Source organism: Muscardinus avellanarius (genome assembly GCF_963383645.1).
Source record: "Muscardinus avellanarius genome assembly, chromosome: 1".
NCBI classification, from domain to species: domain Eukaryota; kingdom Metazoa; phylum Chordata; class Mammalia; order Rodentia; family Gliridae; genus Muscardinus; species Muscardinus avellanarius.
The window spans coordinates 165,997,379-166,012,222 of record NC_137786.1 but is presented as its reverse complement, the minus strand read 5'-3'; the positions used below and the strand labels follow the sequence as shown (position 1 = coordinate 166,012,222).

At 38.6% G+C, this 14,844-nt stretch overlaps 1 protein-coding gene across 1 annotated transcript; it reads left to right on the top strand.

The window, feature by feature from the left end:
- Window positions 1-6,503: 6,503 nt before the first annotated feature.
- On the top strand, window positions 6,504-14,292 carry TMEM126B (transmembrane protein 126B; the record flags this gene model as incomplete). Its single annotated transcript, XM_080689234.1, has 5 exons — window positions 6,504-6,785; window positions 9,853-9,965; window positions 12,594-12,787; window positions 13,728-13,839; window positions 14,109-14,292. 5 exons carry the CDS (start codon window positions 6,504-6,506, stop codon window positions 14,290-14,292), a joined length of 885 nt encoding a protein of 294 aa, XP_080545360.1.
- Window positions 14,293-14,844: the final 552 nt, after the last annotated feature.

The window sequence follows — 14,844 nt, the reverse complement described above, 5'->3', positions numbered from 1 at the left end:
TACTTACTGAGGCCCTCTGCAACTAGTGAGACCCTGTTTCAAAATAAAGAATAAAAAATAGGACTAGGAATGAAGCTTGGAGGTAGAATACTGGTTCAATCCCCAGTACTGACAAAAAGCCTAAATATAAAATTCTTCAGTTTCTTTTTAAAAGATAAAATGTTAAAACATAGATATATTAATATGATAGTATTTAACTTTCAATTCATGGTAAAAACTTGTGGATATTCTTCATTATATCACTGAGAACAGCTGCAAAAAAAAGAATTAGAAGGAAATAAACTCTCATATACAAGAATAACAGCAGGCACGTTTCTATACTAATTTAAAAGACATTCAGAAGATAACTAATAGGAAGCCACAGAAATGAAATGGGCATCTGTCTCAAAGTTTTAAAGCCAACAATTTCTTTCACATACCTAAAGACAATAAGGAGAACAACAACAAAACTGCTTAAAGAAGAAACTACAGCTGGGCACGGGGAACAGGCCTATAAGCACAGGACTTGGGAGGTTGAAACAAGAAGACAGTCAAGTTCGAAACCAACCTCAGGAATTTAGCAAAAACTCTGTCTCAAAATAAAATGTAGGCCGGGCGTGGTGGCTCACCCTTGTAATCCCCGCGCTTGGGAGACGGAGACAGGAGTATCCACGCAGGTTCAAAGCCAGCGGCGCTGGTTTAAGAGACCCTGTTTCCAAATAAAAAATAAGAAATGGGTCTGGGAGTGTAGCCTGGAGGTAGAAGGGCTTCCAGGAACCCCAGTACCACCAAAACAATAATAATAATGATGATGATGATAATAATAATAATAATAATAATAATAATAATAAGTAAAAAAATAAATAAATAAAATGTAGCTAAGTGGTAGAATATCACTGGGTTTAATCCCCAGTACCACAAAAAAAAAAAAAAGTAAGGGAAGGAGGGAGAGAAGGGAGAAGAAAGTTGCACTGTACTAAAAAGTTCTGTTGAACCAGGCATGATGGCCCACGCTTGTGCGCCAGAATTTGGGAGGATGAGACAGAAGGATCCGGAGTTGTAGCGAGCCTCAGCTATTTACTGAGGCTCTCCGCAACTCAGTGAAACCCTGTTTCAAAATAAAGAATAAAAAATCGGGCTAAGGGTGTAGCTCGGGAGTTGGAATGCCCCTGGGTTCAAACCCCAGCACCACACACACACACAAAAAAGTTCTGTTGAAACTAAACATGGTGGTGCATACCTGCGATTCTAGTACTTGGAGTGATAAACCTGTAAATCTAGTAAATATTTATACCTATAAGTATGCAGGTATATTTTAAATAATATACCTGTAAATCTAGTACTTGAGATGGGAAGCCAGCCTCAGCAATTTAGTGAGACCCTCAGCAACTTAAAATGATCCAATTTAAAAATAGGAAATAAAAAGGGCTGGAGGTATAGCTCAGCGGTGGAATGCCTTGGGTTTAATTCCTAACATGCACACGTGTCCATGCACGTGTACACACACACACACACACACACACACACACACACACACACACACGGCTGTTGAAGCACAAATCCTTCTGTGCAAAAATATCAGGATTGAAGGACAATATTTTACCTTTAAAACAGCAAATTTCTAGCTAGGCATGGTGATGCACACCTGTAATCTCAGTACGTGGGAGGTTGAGAGACAAATATCACAGGTTTGAGACCGGCCTCAACAACTTAGCAAGACTCTCAGCAACCTAGCAAGACCCTGTTTTAAAATAAAACATAAAGGACTAGGGATGTATCTCAGATGTAGAGTGCGCCTGAGTTCAATCCCCAGTACTATTAAAAAAAAAAGCAACTTTCTGCTGAAAACATAAAGAAGGACACAGGTATCACTAACTTTTTTTCACATTAATAAAACATGAAATCACATAAGGTTCAAGAAAGCTTACTGAAATAGCCTCTGACCGCCAACTCTGGTATTGAATCATATCAGAAAATGCTAATACAACTTAGATCAGCCCCAAAATTTCAAAAGTTAAAATGTCAAAGATTGTCCTAAGAGCTCAGTTGGAAGCAAATCAAGTTACTACTATAGATAATAGAATCCTGAAATTAAAAAAAAAAAAAACTTGTTTGAGGAAGAAAATAACAGAGAAGTGAAAATCTTCTGTTGATAAAACTGAGATATGTAAAAATATGAAAAGGGTGGGAGGAAAGGCAGAAGGTCATACTACGAAGCCAAAGAGCAGGCTTAAGTCACAGCACCTACGGCTTATCCAAAAGCAGTCAAGAATTGCACCTGAAAATGGGTTTGGTAAAAGTTCATACCCATTTCCACTTCCTACATGTTGTGGTATCAATGAGAAAATCTCTCCACTTGAATAGTAATATGCAAAATAAACACCAAATAAAAATGTCTTATGAAAATTTCATGTTTTAATAAGAATATATTCAGCAATAAATAAACACTTGGTTCAATGGTGTTAGTTGTTATTTAAAATCACAGTAAGTCTGGCTTTCTATTGTGTCTTCCATATGTAACAATGACAAGAGCAAAAAGATTCAAAAGGATAGAGGTGATCTCTGCAGAATGAATCTAGATTAAATTCTAAAATATTTAGTTTTTTTAGCCAGGCGTGGTGGCGCACGCTTGTAATCCCAGCGCTTGGGAGGCAGAGACAGGAGGATCGCGCAGGTTCGAAGCCAGCCGCGCGCACTGGTTTAGGAGACCCTGTTTCCAAATAAAAGTGTAAAAAAAATAGGTCCGGGAGTGTAGCCCGTAGCCCGGAGGTAGAAGGGCTTCTAGGAACCCCAGCACCACCAAAAAAAAAAAAAAAAGTATTTAGTTTTTTATATTATAGAAATGGTCAAGACAATAAGCTTAACCAAAATGTAATGTATAAGTAATAACTTGTTTGGCTAGTTGGCTACAATATTCAAAAATGTGTATTTTAATACTGAAAAATTCCATCTCCAGACCTACAAAAAAAGATAAATTATTTCTGTAACTAGACCAGTTCATAAAGTGATTATATAATGCATATGTTTTAGTAAAATACAAAGAGACACTTGTTTTGTTAAATATAACTTGTTTATTACTTTAAAAATCTGGTCTAATATGTTAATCCATTGTTAAAGAAGGAAGATAAAAAGGAAAGAGAAGTCTATAATACTTTTTCTTAAAGCACTATAATTTTTATAACATGTCAGCAATTTCAGTAGCAGTTCCTTAAAGTATGGGAACTTTTAAGAAACTCAGTAAGTTATCCTTAAAATATCATTTGTGCTTCCTCTTTTTCCTTCCCACATACCTTTTCATTCCTTTCTCTTTTCCCTTTCTTCCTTCTCTTCTCTCTCTCTCTCTCACACACACACACACACACACACACACACACACATTGCATTTAATTATTGCATTTAATTACTAGTCTAAGATAATAAGGTAGTCCAGAAAGACTTACTAGAGAAATGACACAAAGAGTAAAAACACATACTGAGTTAAAAAAAAAAAATCAGTGAGTCATATTGTTTATTGGCTACATTCCTAGAGCCATTCTTGTTCCAATTGTGTAAGATCTGGACAGGTATGTTTTCAAAATCTGAAAGAGAGTTTATTTCTTTCATTGGTATTAAAGGGAAAAGTAGGGGCTAAGAGGAAGAAAAAAAAATCCTAATCTAAATCCTAAACACAATTCTAGGTGTTTCAAAGTTTTAAATATCACTGTTCTCTTACATACCAACTTGGATAAAATCATCTCAGTGATTACAACTTCTCTCTCTGCATCTTCCAAATCCACAGGTGGAAGGAACACAGGTTGTACTTTAGCCTACAGTTGAAGCTTCAGTTTCATATTGTAGTAACTCGTATAACTGGGCGAGGTTTGGATTTAATGTTAGCCCACTATAGTAGAGTTCTAGAGTGTGAATATAAATTGTGATTCAAAATTCTGCAGATACTCTTTATAGCTATACCATCCTCCATATCAAGTTAAAAAAAATAAAAAACAAAACACCTGGCTTTACTAGGCTCCTTCAAAATAAAGTTAACCTGGGGTAGCTCTAGGATAAATTGAATTCTCAAGGTTTAAGCTATAACATAGTATACTTCAGAACTCAACTAGATCTTGATAAATGTGGAGTAATAAAAGTTGTTGAAGGGAAAAAAAACTGGTATGTGCCTCATTTGGGGAACTTCACTATCATGTTATTGAATAATGCATGTATCTAAAAAATCACAAATTACAAAAGTTGTATTTTTTCACAAAAGTTAGATTTACTCCAGAATAAATCAAATATGAAATCTATTTTAATCAAATGATAAGGCAGCAATTTTTCCAGTGTAAACAAAATTACTTTTCTATCTTTTACAATCATGTTATTGTTCAATAAAAATCAAATCCATGGGGAAGAGCTCCATTGTACAAGTTCCTTTCTAAAAGACTGTTCAAAAGTAAGAGTTAATAATCTAATAAAACAAGCTAAAGAAGAGTTCAAATCTATAGTACTGAGTCTATTCTTATTACAAATGGTGATATAGACAGCCTGGTTGATGAAATCTCAAATGTCTTTAAGTATTGTCTTTCTTCATTTTACTATAGCAAAATGATATTATTGAAGAATAAACCACTGAGAAAATATTATTACAATAAATATTTTCCCAAACCCACACAATTTTACTCTCCAATGGAATACAACTTAAATTATTACAAATACCAGAACCAAGAAAAAGGAGAATCATCATATAGGAACCTCATAGCCCACCTTTCTTCTTGACTGGCATTCTTGGGTCTTTCCACTGCCACCGGATTCAAGATCTCTTTTCAAGTCTCTGCTTGATCCAGCTGGATTGAGGCCAAAAGCCAGGTAACTGTTGCAAACCACTTCACTGTTCAGTTTTGAAATCCAGGCCGAATCTTCTATTTCAGATAAAGAAAATAATGATGTATTTTTTCTGCAACTAAACTTTTTTTACACTGCCCACAGAGTTTAGAGAAAAATGTCTTCTGAGTTTTTCAATGTTTATATAATATGCATTATCTCTTTTTAAAAAGATGAAAAAATACTGTAAGCACAGAAAAAATGATTAAAACTCCTCCTCAGGCCGCAACACTTTTGGAAGTTCAATGACTGACTCAAGGCACAAAAAAAATTCCGACAGCTGTCTGATTACTTTTGACATGATCAAATTAAAAGATGAACAGACTAATGATAAAGATTTTGAGAGAAAAAAAATTAAACTCCCCCCTTCAAAAAAAAATGCTTTAGAAATCCTCTTTGACTCTGGTCTCTAAAAAAGGTGCAAGAGTTTGAGCAGTTTTCTCTGGGAGAACACAGACTTAAAGGCCCTTTTTCTATTTAATGGATCAGAAGTTCCAAATCTCACCCCCTCAAGGAAAACTGGATCCAGCTTGCTGTCACTTTCATTTTTTTCTTCTGCACTCTCCAAGCCCCCAAGGCTTGATCCTTAATGTCCCTCTGATTCTGATCCTCTCGTGTATTAACCGAGAGGATTGAAATGAAGGCAAGCAATCCCTTGGCATGGAGACATTAAAGTGACAGTGCTACTCAATGGGCACTTGATGCAGGATGAGTTAGCGAAGCAGATTTCTTCACGCTGGAGTCATTCACATCATGCCATCTCTTCGCATCCAAGCAGCTCCCTAGCCGGCGAGGGGAAACACTGAGGCTGTTGGAGAGGAGAAACCAAACCTTCCCCCAAAGGTGTTTTCAGAGACGCCGTAGTAGTATGAGGCATGCAAACACAAGCTATGCGAGCGGTCCGAGATTTCCTAAATGAGTGCAGCTGCTTGGCTTCCACATCCACCCCGATTTCAATCTCTCTCCGAACTACCCACCTTCCTGTGCAGAAAAGACCCAGACGTCTCTCTGCCACCGCTGGCCACCCCTGCCCACACCCCGATCTTAGATAGGAGAGCACTGAAATGTCCTGCACCCTCCACGCGATGAAGTGTTTCCTCAGGCAGAAGCGGCAGCACTAGAAATTATATAACTCTGGAATTTGGCTTCTCTAAGACATGGAGACTGGAGGGTCGGGGGTGCCGGTCTGGGAGGAACTGCTGGGCATTTAACGTGCAGCAGAGCGCGCCGGGCCTGCGGGCGGCACCCTCTCCCCGCAAACACTGGCATCAGGGGGGTCTTCTCGGGCGGGCGGGAGGCAGATTTCCCTGGGGTCCCTTTCCCAGCGGGGCGAAAGGATGGAGTGTGAGGGGACTGCAGACTGGGGAGAGGAGGACGGCCGCGCCGCTCTGACGGCGCTGGGGCGGGGGTCGGAGGCCCGAGCCCGAGACACAGGGAGTAGCCCGAGCGCGGGCGCGCTCCCTCCGGGAGTGAGTGCGGCGGCCGCTGGTGCCCAGCTAGCCGAGCTGCCTCGGGCAGGGGCGGGCGAGCGGCAGCTCCGCGGTGTTACCGCCGCTCCGCGCTCCCGCAGGTCGGGATGTGACAAACAGCCGGGGAAGGGAGTACCCGGCCCGCCAGAGGGCGGGACCACGGGCGCCAGGCTCCCTCCAAGCCAATGAATGTCCGCGATGCCTGGACGCCGCGCCCAATCTCAGCGCGGACGGAGGGCGCGGCTTTTGAGTGGGCGGGGCCGACCGGGGGCGTGCCAGAGGTGCGAGCCGAGGGCCAACCCGCTTCCCGCCCCGGGCTCTGGCCACGCCCACCCCGTCACGCGGACCTCCAAGATGGCGGCGCTCAGGTCTTCGGCCGAGGCTGACCCGAAGGGTACAGGTGTTATGCGGGTGGGCGACAAAGCAGCGCCCGAGGTAGGCGGAAACCCGGGGTGGTACGGGCCGCGACTTGAATGGAGTGTAAATGTTGCCCCACTCCTCTGAGGTGATGCATGTAAAGAATTAGAGCAATTAAAGGGAACAGTTCCCTAGTCCGTGTAGGGTGTAATCAAAGACCCCATTGCTTTGGAAAGAGGCAGAAAGTAGAAGAGCTCAGGTTTTGTCCTGATTATGTGCGGCTTGTTTCCCCTTGCTTTTCCTAGACTTTTGTTCAGGCCTTCCCTTCGATCATATCGACCCTGGGTAGATTGTTTGATCTTTTTCACTATTTCTTATTCTGTTTTTCTTGCCCCGACTTCCTGCTACTTTGTGGTTTCCTAACATTGACTCTAACTTGGACTACCTATCAGCTTGGCATATACCAAGTGCTCTGCAAATGATGAGCAAATGTTGAATATAATTCTGAAAATCAAATGAAATAATCTCATAAAACCAGAACGTAATTATTAAATGTTTTGAAAATTCTAAACCTTCATAAATGCATGATGATTGGTTAACTGGCTTTGGATTAATTTTTAGATAAAATGTTGGGAAGCGTTGGCTGTAGCAAAATCTTTACATTTCAGTAGTAGGGTTTGCCTAGCATGTACCAGGCCCTAGATTCCATGCCCTAGTAGCACAAAAAAATAAAATTTTGAAAGTTACTAGCCTATTCATCTATTTTAATGAAGTGTAATGAGAGCAATCTTTTGTTTTTACAATGTCATACAGATTCTAGGCACCCAGTATTTTCTGTTGTTTTCATTATTTGAGTATTTACTGTCATATATCATAATCCTGGGTGGATTTTTTTAACCCTCTACAGAACTGAGAGTGTAGACTAGGTAGGGGAGTAAACTTCAATGAGCTGGATATTGGATGATAGCTTAACAAAACTTTGTGTAAGGTTTCTGGTTAATCCTTATGTTTTTATTTTTATTATTATTTTTAACCCAGGGGCATTCTACTTCTGAGCTATTTTATTTATTTTTCTGTCTGCTTTCTTTAAAAAAAAAAAAAAAAAAACAGGGACTCACTAAGTTGCTGAGGGTCTTGCTAAATTGCTGAGGCTGACGTTGAACCTGTGATCATCTGGTCTCAGCCTCCCAAGTACTAAGATTACAGGCATGCATCACCATGTCAAGCTAATCATTGTTGACATATGCCTTCATAATTCGTTAGATGGGTTATAGGTATCATTTCCTTTAAATATTACTAGCTATTATTTTCCATTTTCTATTTGGATGTCAGGGAAGAGTTAAAAATTGTCTAGCCCCTGAAAATTATAATTTGTAAAATGTATGTTTTTTCCCTATCCCCAGATAATTTTCAGAAAAGCTAGAACTGGCATTAGTACAATGACTTATTGCAGTGACACAGGAAAAGAAACTGGTCCATTAATACTCATTTTACCATACTATAAAAAAGCTCAAAGTAAGTTGGGCGTGGTGGCTCATACTTATAATCCCAGCATTTGGGAGGCTGAGATAGGAGAATCATGGTTTGCAGCTAACCTCAGCTACTACTTAGTGAGGCCCTTTGAAACTCAGTGAGACCCTGTTTCAAAATAAAGAATAAAAAATAGGGCTGGGGGTGTAGCTTAGAGGTAGAATGCCCCTGGGTTCCATCCCTAGTACTTAAAAAAAGAGAGAAAGTTCAAAGTAGTCTATATCTTCTGTATGTTCATCCCATGGGCTATGGATAAATTGGTCTTTCATTAAAAATTACGATTTAAGCTGGGAATGGTGGTGCAAGCTTGTAATCCCAGTACTTGGGAGGCTGAGACAGATGATCAGTAGTTTGTGAACAGCCTCAGCTACTTAGTGAGGCCCTCTGCAACTTAGTGAGAACTTGTTTCAAAATAAAGAATAAAAAATAGGGCTGGAGATATAGCTCGGAGGTAGAATGCCCCTGGGTTCCACCCCCAATACTGCAAATATATATATCCCATGTGATTCTTGTTCACACTATAGGTTAAGAACCACTGATTTAGGTTTAGGATCTGTGTTCATCATGCTTACTCTGATTCTCTTGGCTAGGACTACTCAAATTTGAGATTTAGTATGTGCCCTTAACTATAAAAGTTTAAAGTGGAAATTGGTTTACTCTGTGAAGGGCCTTTGATTTTTATCTATTCATTGGTTAATCTGAAGAAAATAAGGCAAAAAACATCAGAATGTACATCAGTAGACCTTCCACTTAGCAATGTAGTAAGTAAACTTTTGCAACCACAAATTTGGATTTGTAGGAAATATCCATATATCCTTGTTTAAATGAAATTAAACAGAACTCTTAAATTTCATAATGCTGATTATTACTAAAACTTTTCACAAAGACCTAAGAATTTTACATATAGAAAATATTTAGAAAGAATCCTTTCTGAAACTACAGTTTTGTTTTCTTCACCAGTTTCTGTGATACTACTGGCTAAGTCTTTATAGTTCCCTGATACACACTTGGGACACAGAAATTTTCTACCTCAGGACCTAGAGCCATAACACATGTTTGCACCTCCACCCCAGGTTCTGCTAGAGAACTGAATGTATACCTTATATAAACTAAGGTAGCTATGGTCTATTGTTTCTTCCCAGGCTATCACAGTGTCTATCTTGAAGGAAATCCCTATTTTCCCTTACCTCTCTAGGAAAGTTAACATAATCTCCAAAATGACCTTTGGCCTTCATGTGAGACAAAGAGAGAGAGTTGTCAATGAGCAGGAACTGTTTCCTTTCGCCCAAATGAAGAGTTAGATCAGGGAGGGACAGGCTACTTTCTTGGAATGAGGAAGGAAAATTGTACTGAAAACAAAAACTCAGTATCTCAGTTATTCTCCTGTACTAAATCCTAATATAAGTCAACCTTTGTGAACCTGCTTTCTCATTTATAAAAAGAGATAGTTATAATCCTACTGATTCCTTAAAATTATTTTATGACTTTTGACTAAAAGAGTAATAAGAGCTCAGTAAGCATTATTCACTTAAAAGTATGTGAAAGTGGAGTGACATAGTATTTGGTACAATATTAAACTCTAAATGTTTTCCAGATCTGTAAGACTTTGTTTATTCTTGATATCATAGCTATTATGGCTCTGGGATTTTGTGTTTTCCAGGTCATCCAGATGGTACATGGCCAACCCAGCCCTTCTCAGAGAGATGCAAAATTCAAAAGACCAATGGTCCTCGAACTCATAGAAAAAAAGTTTGAATATCTTAGAAAAGAAAAGTAAGAAACACACCCAGACTAAAAGTCAATGACATTTTATTTGTAGATCTTTTATATTGCTATTGTTTCTAAGGGTTAGAGGGTGGAAGTACTAGGGATTGAAACCAGGGGCATTATACCTTTGAGCTACATTTCATGCCATATATATATTTAAATAGGGTCTCCTAAGGCACTAAATTGCTGAGACTGGCCTCAATCTGGGATTCTCCTGTCTCACCTTCCCAAATACTGGGATTATAGGCATGTGCCACTAGGCTTGGCTTGTTTCTAAGAATTACCTAGGAAACTATTAACTATATTCAGTTGGTTATGAAAAAAAGCTTATTTTATTTATTTATTTATTGGTGGTACTTGGGTTCCTGGAAACCCTTCTACCTTGGACTACACTCCCAGATCTATTTTATATTATTTTTATTTGGGAACAGGGTCTCTTAAGCCAGTGCGGCTGGCTTCGAACCTGAGCGATCCTCCTGTCTCTGCCTCCCAAGCACGGGGATTACAAGCATGCGCCCCCACGCCCGGCAAAAAAAAAGTTATTTTAAAAAATAACTATAGGCCGAGCGTGGGGGCGCACGCTTGTAATCCCCGCGCTTGGGAGGCGGAAACAGGAGGACCGCTCAGGTTCAAAGCCAGCCGCGCTGGCTTAAGAGATCCTGTTTCCAAAAATAAAATAGGTCTGGGAGTGTAGCCCGGAGGTAGAAGGGCTTCCAGGAACCCCAGTACCACCAAAATTAAATAAACAAATAAACAAATAAATAAATAACTATAGAAGCTGGGCGTGGTGATGCACGCTTGTAATCCCAGCATTTGGGAGGCTGAGACCAGAGGATCGCGGTTCCCAGACAGCCTCAACTACTTAGTTAGGCACTCCGTAACTTAGTGAGACCTTGTTTCAAAAAATAAAGAATAAAAATAGGACAGAGGCTGTAGTTTGGAGGTCGAATACCCCTGGGTTCCATCCCCAGACCCGGAAAAAAAAAAAAAAAAAAAAAACATTGTCAGATAAAAATACTGGTTGGCTAAAATATAGGATTGTGAATTAATTGTTTTGTTTCCTTAAAAAAATGCCTTGCCGGAGGTGGCGCACACTTGTAATCTCCCACGCTTGGGAGGTGGAGACAGGAGGGTCGCGCAGGTTCGAAGCCAGATGCGCTGGTTTAAGAGACCCTGTTTCCAAGTAAGAATATAAAATAGATCTGGGCGTGTAGCCTGGAGGTAGAAGGGCTTCCAGGAACCCCAGTACCACCAAAAAAAAAAAAAGCCTCCACCTAGGTGTGGTGGCTCATGCCTATAAGAGGCTGAAGCAGAAGAATCCAGGTTCACAGCCAGCCTCAGCAATGTAAGCCTCCCCCCAACAACTTAGTGAGAACCTGTTTCAAAATAAAAATTAAAAAAGGCTGGGATTATACCCAAAGGTAGAATGCCCCAGGTTCAGTCCCCAGTAACCCACACACACACACACACACACAGAGTCCTCAAATTATTGCTAAAACCTTTTTTGTTTGTTTTGTTTTGTTTTGTACCTCTGGGCTATACTCTCAGACCTATTTTATACTTTATTTGGAATCAGGGTCTCACTAAGTTTCTGAGAGCCTCACTAAGTAGCTGAGGCTGGCTTTGAACCTGTGCAATCCTTTTGTCTCAGCCTGCCAAGCACTGGGATTACGAGCATGTGCCACCACGCCCGGCTGCCTAAAACCTTATTTGTACAGTAAATTTGTGGTGGTGGTACTTGGGATTGAACTTGGTGACATTTTATTTCTGAGCTAGACCACTAGTTTTATTTTTATTTTTTTGAAAACTGAGTCATACTAAGATGTAGAGTGAGGCTAATTCCAAAACTGCAATCCTATGTCAGCCTTCTAAGTACTGAGATTACAGGAAGTACCACCACACCTGGCTGAAAGAATGCCATTTTGGAAGCATTTATATTTCATTGATGAGCATTTGTGATTAAAATCAGTTTAGGATTGATTATCTCAGTCAAAGTACTGGATATAACAAAAAAGAAAACAGATTCTATATAGATTTTATCGTGTATATAGTTTCACATTACCATTTTGACTTTTAGATCAATAAGACTCAGATATAATGCTAGAGAGCAGTTGATCTTAACTTTAGGAATGAGTCTGAATATGTAAAACTGGATCTATAGCTCTCTTTGAAAGAAGTCTTGTAAATCATTGACTAGTTGTTTTCTAAATAAAAATAACTATCCAAATGTAAAGTTTTTTCTCTAGATGACCTTAAGCAAATCAATTCTTTTAATAGTAGGAAAAGTATTCTTGGTAATATATATCACAAAAAATTTGTCTACATTGGGACATATTTATATTTACTTGTGACCAAAATTTATGGCCATAAAAGAGCTCCATTTTAGAACAACCCTAAATATTCTCAAAAAGAGAATCATATTTTCCCTGTAGAATACAAGTTCCATGATGGATGGGATTCTTTTTTTCTTTTTTGCTTTGTTCACTTACCTACCTATCCTTGACACTTCAAAAATGCCTTTCATATAGTAAGTGCTTAAGAAGTATTACTGAATATTCAGTAACAACTACTAAGGAAAGGACATATCCATTATGAAGATAATACCTTAGATTTGTCTTTGTTTTTTTCTCTTAGGGCCTTAAATGTATATGGAATGGTATGCTATGGAACAACATCTAGTATTTGTGGGATGATGGCAAACCTCATATTTAGACACTGCTTCAAGGTTAAACAGGAGGCTTTGAAGACATATGCATCATTGGCTACACTTCCATTTTTGTACACCATAGTTTCCTACAAGTTCTTGGTAACTGATGCCTTGTATTCAGGTAAACTTAAATTCATTAAATTCATTAAAGTAATACATGGTTGTGTCTGAGTTACTCTTAACCTATGGGCATAATAATCCCTTCCATTTGTATATTGCTTTACCACTTAAAAATACCTTCAGATATATTTTCCTATGCAAGCCACACAATAATCTCAATCAGGAAGGGCAAGTAGTACTGAAAAGCAACCTGATGCACTGAGAAAGAACAGGCTTGGCTGCACATGATTTCAAATACTACCACCTTAGTTATCTTTGAATCAGAACTAATAATACTATACCTCACAGGATTTTTAGAAGAACTAAAAGATTCCTTCTGTAAATATCTAACACAGTATTTGTCATACCATGAGTTTCTAATGTTATTTCCTACCTTCTCACCATACCTCAAGTTTCACATCTGGTAATTTATGGAGCCTCTAATCTCTGTTCATTTTTCAAGTCCTTGCTTAAATATCCCTTCACCAAAGAAACCTCTCATTCCTTCATGGCAAGTCAAGTTTCCTGATACATTTCTTATACAACTTACCTCCAGAGCATTGTGTACACTTACAATTATTTTTTAAAATATCTAGCATCTTTCTTCCCTGGTAGATTGGCCAGAGGCATCTTTTATGCACCACTATACCATACCAGACACATACCAGACACATAGAAGATAATATATGTATTAACCTAGAACCCAGGTGTCTAGTCTGCTAATTTAGTATTCTTTTGAAATTCTTTCTACAGAAAGCATATATTTGAGGTAATTCTCCATATAATAGAATAAAAAGTATATTAAGTGAGATGCATTTAACCTGTTATGTATTATATACTGAATTTCTAATAGCCTTTCTACTGTTTCATTGTTGTTGAGGACAGTACAAATAACGACTCTCTGAGATAATAGTTCTTATTTTGAATTTTAAAGGGAAACCAAATTTACTTTTGTTTTCTAGATAATATAAGCATGGAAAATTGTGTTGCAAGAAGTTCACTGGTTGGCATAATGTGTGGAGTTTTATGTCCCTGTGCATTGGCTTTTTCTAAAAATGGACGCCTGGCAGTCAAGTAAGTCTTTTGTTTTCATTCCTTTTCTGACTTTCTCTTTTGTACTGCCTTCCTTCTTGTTTTAGGTTAATAAGCTCTACTTACTCTTTATATAGCAGTGATATATTCTAATGGAAACATATTAGTTTGGTATTCCAAAGAGCTAACATTTAATTTTATTTCTATCAGCATGATAGATCTGTAATGGAAATTACCAGTTTAGGAGAAATCAGTGAACTTTTGAGAGAATTTATGTTCATGAAACATGATTAACTCTTTTTCATTTTTAGGTATCACACCGTTCCACTGCCACCAAAAGGAAGAGTTTTATTACATTGGTTCCTGCTTTGTCAAACAGAGATAAAACTAATGGCAGTTCCTCTAGTCCTTCAGATAGTGGTTGGAGTAATTAATGGTCTGCAGCACTATGGTATGTTTAAAAGTACACATAAAAAAGCTGTACATGAAGATTAACCAAAGAATTAATATGCTAACTAAGCAGAGTGGAGAACTGGGACATTCCTGTAAGAGTAAAACAAACTGTATCAGCCCCTTTTGCCTGGCATACAGTAAATACTCAGTAAATATTTAGTAAATATAGATATAAAATGTAAATTTAGTCTTTCTTTTCTCATTATATATGGAAATGGGTTTGGGCCTTAGGTTGGATCTATGCAGTTATACATTCATTTATAAAACATTTTTTGATCACCTGCTATGTCTCAGGCTGCGTGTTACATTCTTTACAAGAAAGAATTCTCACTTAGGAGAGGGATAAGAAACATGAACACAGTATGAGAGGGTTTAAGAAATAAACACTTAGCTTGAGGGCACTAAGGTTGTGGCTGTTAACTACTTAGGCAGAAGGGGAAATTGTGGTGAGAAGTAACACATCAGCTAAATTCTGAAGGAGGAAAAGAACCAAAGGTATGAAGATTTAGTCCTTGCTCTTAAAAAACTTTAAAGAAAGAGTTCACAACATACTTCTTTGGAGTCTGCTGAGGCAGTCCTAAGCTATATGTTTCT